Source organism: Gadus morhua, chromosome 21, assembly GCF_902167405.1.
Source record: "Gadus morhua chromosome 21, gadMor3.0, whole genome shotgun sequence".
NCBI lineage: Eukaryota > Metazoa > Chordata > Actinopteri > Gadiformes > Gadidae > Gadus > Gadus morhua.
Window position 1 is genome coordinate 16,561,948 of NC_044068.1, and position 3,762 is coordinate 16,565,709.

A 3,762-nucleotide genomic window follows, 5' to 3' on the forward strand; every position below is an offset into this window, starting at 1 on the left:
TGATTGTTGGGAGGATGTGTGCTAAAAAAAAATGGGCCCCAGGAGGCCTAGGACACCCGTGAAGGATCTCAAGTTAAGTGTCTGAATAGCATCATATTGGTAACTGCTACAATGGAGCCCATCACTCACACAGCTCCCTCAACACGCATACACACACACACACACACACACACACACACACACACACACACACACACACACACACACACACACACACTAGACACACGAGACAGACGCAGACACACACAACAGACACACACCAGGCACACACACTCACAAGGACCCAGGCTACTTACATGCTTTGGACAAACTCTATAACAATAAAGAGTGGCAGACAGTTGTACAACGCGTATTCTCATTGACAGCTAAAGACAGAAAAAACGAAAATACAGGGAAATATACGGCATATTTACACCATGTGTGGCATGGGGTGGAGTGGCATTGGCTTTGTCAATCTCTTTGGGGGTGGACTCTCTTTTCCAATGACCAATTCAAATTGTGATATGAAACGGTTTGACCGTACCCCAGCGAGTGGTATGGGGAAATGGTCTGCAACCTGTAACTTCTAAGTGGTGGCAGCATGATTGGGGCCAAACTATTTGACATTTGACCTGTAAAATCTGGCGGGCCACGGAGGGATTGCAACGGTGCATAACATTGCATTCCTCCCATTGGTTGGTTTGATCTGTTTACACAGTCAATTAGCACTCTGTACCCATCACCATTCTCAGTTATTAAAGGAGCACCGTCTAAGAGTCTTTCCTGATACACTATACCAGGGTGGGAGTCAGTTTAACAACACAGTGATACTGAGTGACGTTTACCATTGTTTACCATTCTTAACTTTGTCTTTTTTATCATATGACATGAGTATACAGGAACACGAGTGTGACATGGTAAATAGTTTCAACAATGTAAGGTAATATTCTGTTAATTTTTGTTCTGTACCTCATAGATAAATTGCATTTTGCTGAATTCATTCTTTAATTTTCATTTCTATATTGCTAATGCACTCACTAATTTTTCAGAAGGTAAATGTAAGTAAAATATCTTTTAAAATAGCGGGAAAATATCCATCACATTTAAGGAGAAAAACCTGATATGAGAATAACATACATTTGTGGATAATAAATACAATTTAATTTCTAGGAAGGAAGGTTATCTAAATATCTTAATATAAATACATAACAAAATAAATACTGTGGATTTGTTTTCGGACCGTATCCATCTCCCTGGAGAAAAACGTTCATTGTACACCTGTTTACACAGACAGCAAATGTTGTGACAACAGCTTTTCATTAGCAGAACTGTTCAACTGAGTGATCTGTATTGAGGGATGTTAAAAACACACACACACTAATCACACTTCAACATTTTATGTCATAGCTTTAGTGAAACCTATAGGAGGCGGGGATCTATATTTAAGTGCGCCTATTTGCTTGTGTATTACGAGAAGCAGAATGGAGTGAACACTGGACCATTGTACGAACACCTGAAGACGCTACACCTCGATCAGTCCGACTCGTTACATTTCTGTAACGGGTCTGGACCTACAATGACTATTCCCCTTTTTGCAGACAATAACAATTTGGGGTAGGCCTTTTTGTGTTTAAAATAATGTGTCTGTGCTGTTAATCCCATATCGGTGTATTAATTCTCTTATGCCCCAAACCTTCTTATATAACGAATATAGCTATATCAATGTTATAAAAAAATATATAGTAGCCTTGTAGTCTAGGAGTTGTTCTCAATCATTTTATAAGTGCAACAGCATCAATTAATTGTAATGTTTAAGGGATGTTAAAGGGCCGCACACACTCGCATAGTCTAAAGATATCACATAGGCAATCTGCACAGTAGCTTAAATAAAAATGCCTGGGCCTATAAGGCACTGCAAGAGGCTCACATTTCTGCATTGGCAAGAGACATCTTCAAGTCCAGCAACGACGGTAATTAAAGGCTTTTAAATCCCCCTCACGGACCGGGCTCCACAGACACAAGGAAGAGGGGCTTCCTATACGTCAGCCCATTGGTCAGAGCCAGCAGTGCACCGAAACACGTCAAAGGCGAAGCTGCACTTTGGCCCGCCACGCGCCGAATGCTGCACACTAAGCGGCGCGTTAAGACAGAGGCGCGAGACCGAGCGCGAGAGAGAGCGAGAGAGAGAGAGAAAGAGAGAGAGAGAGCGCGAGAGATAGAGAGAGCTCAAGCGAGAGATAGAGATAGAGCGAGCCGGTAGAAAGACCATTCATCACATTTATTTCTTAACAATATATTGATCATTTCCAACAGTTTGAAGCGGTTGGGCCTGCTTCAGATGAGGCGTGTGTGTCTAACGTCAAGTTAGTGGTGCTTCCCTTGCTGAGTATCGCCATGAGCTGCCTGGATGTTATGTATCAAGTGTACGGTTCACCGCCTCAGCCATACTTCGCCACCGCCTACAGCCCCTACCACCACCAGGTAGGAACTCTGTTCACCGACTTCATGATGCTTCTGTAGAGTCCACATGTGACCTGTGTTTGTGGCGCCGTAATTCACCCCAGGTCTTTAGAAAGCGTTAAGTCTGAAGTCGTCGTTGTTTGAAGAAATATACAAAGTGCGAAAAAAATAATAAACTTATATTTTAGACGGGAAATAGCTTTGTTTTAATTTGTTTTAAATGACAATTTTGTCCATTTCGTCCGTGGAATTACGGGTTTAAATGTGATAAATTGCATGAATTCATTAAACTACATCCCTAACTTTGTAGACTAGTGTGAGTCGTGCGCCTGCGGTGTTCTCGATGCTGTACACTTCATTGTTGTGGTTGATAATAAATAAATAATTGTTTTAAACCAAAAACTATATTTGACAGAAACTGCATTGTGTATAAATTGCATAGATTTCAAGTCGAATTAAAGTGCAGTATGTAAAACACTTCATTTTAAGTTTTTAATTCAGACACAGCTGAAGGGTGAGCAGGAAGAATCTCGTTTAAAATAAGTAGATTTTAAAATTGTAATCTATTAATTGAAGCATACTTCTATATTGTTTTTCGATTAAAGATCGGGGTGTAATAGTGTTAGATGTAGCCTATTTCTTGTTGTTTTACTCGTTGTCTCTCCTTGAGTGTGTTTGACTCTCAGTGCATCTCCGTCAACGAGTGCATCTCCGTCTGCAGCACAGAGACATACCTCAAATAGTGCGAAGACATTCAGACAGCAGCCCTCTGTTATTTTGAACTAACCCATTGAAAATAAAGTGGAACCTCATTGTATCCCTGTAAATAGCAGGATTGTTATTTCGAAGAGGATGATTTAAAAATAAAGTCGATTATGTTGCCTCAAAAAAATCGACAACTGTGAAAAGCCTTATTCTAGTAGGCTACATTAAATTAACGCAGACGATTAATTTGCTTGCATCTCTTATTATTTTTGTATAGTTGTTTAAAGAATGTAAAAGTAATAAGCTTCTTCCTTCTTTTTTTGAAAATAGAAATTGGCGTTTTATTCTAAAATGCAAGAGTCCCACGACGGCGCGGGCAGATGCAGCGCGAGCGGCTCGTTCACCAACCTGCCCGTGGCCCGCGTCGATCAAGGAGGAGGACTGCGGCCGCGACAAAGAGCCGTCACCCGAGGCTGAGTATCTGAGCGCCAGGGTGCGTGCTCTTCACCTACTTCCAGGGGGACATCAGCACCGTGGTGGACGAGCACTTCAGCCGCGCGCTCAGCCAGTCTAGCGGCTACGCGTCCAGCGCCAACAACAGCAAACAAAGTCCGCACG

General features: G+C 41.8%; 1 protein-coding gene across 1 annotated transcript in view; it reads left to right on the forward strand.

Annotated features, from left to right (window-relative positions):
* The first annotated feature begins 2,015 nt into the window (after positions 1–2,015).
* The window catches only part of vgll2a (vestigial-like family member 2a), a 4,674-nt gene continuing 2,927 nt past the window's right edge, over positions 2,016–3,762 (forward strand). The window contains 4 exon segments of the mRNA XM_030345690.1: positions 2,016–2,460; positions 3,475–3,558; positions 3,560–3,637; positions 3,639–3,748. Coding sequence (XP_030201550.1) covers positions 2,374–2,460; positions 3,475–3,558; positions 3,560–3,637; positions 3,639–3,748 — 359 coding nt within the window. The 5' untranslated portion in view covers positions 2,016–2,373.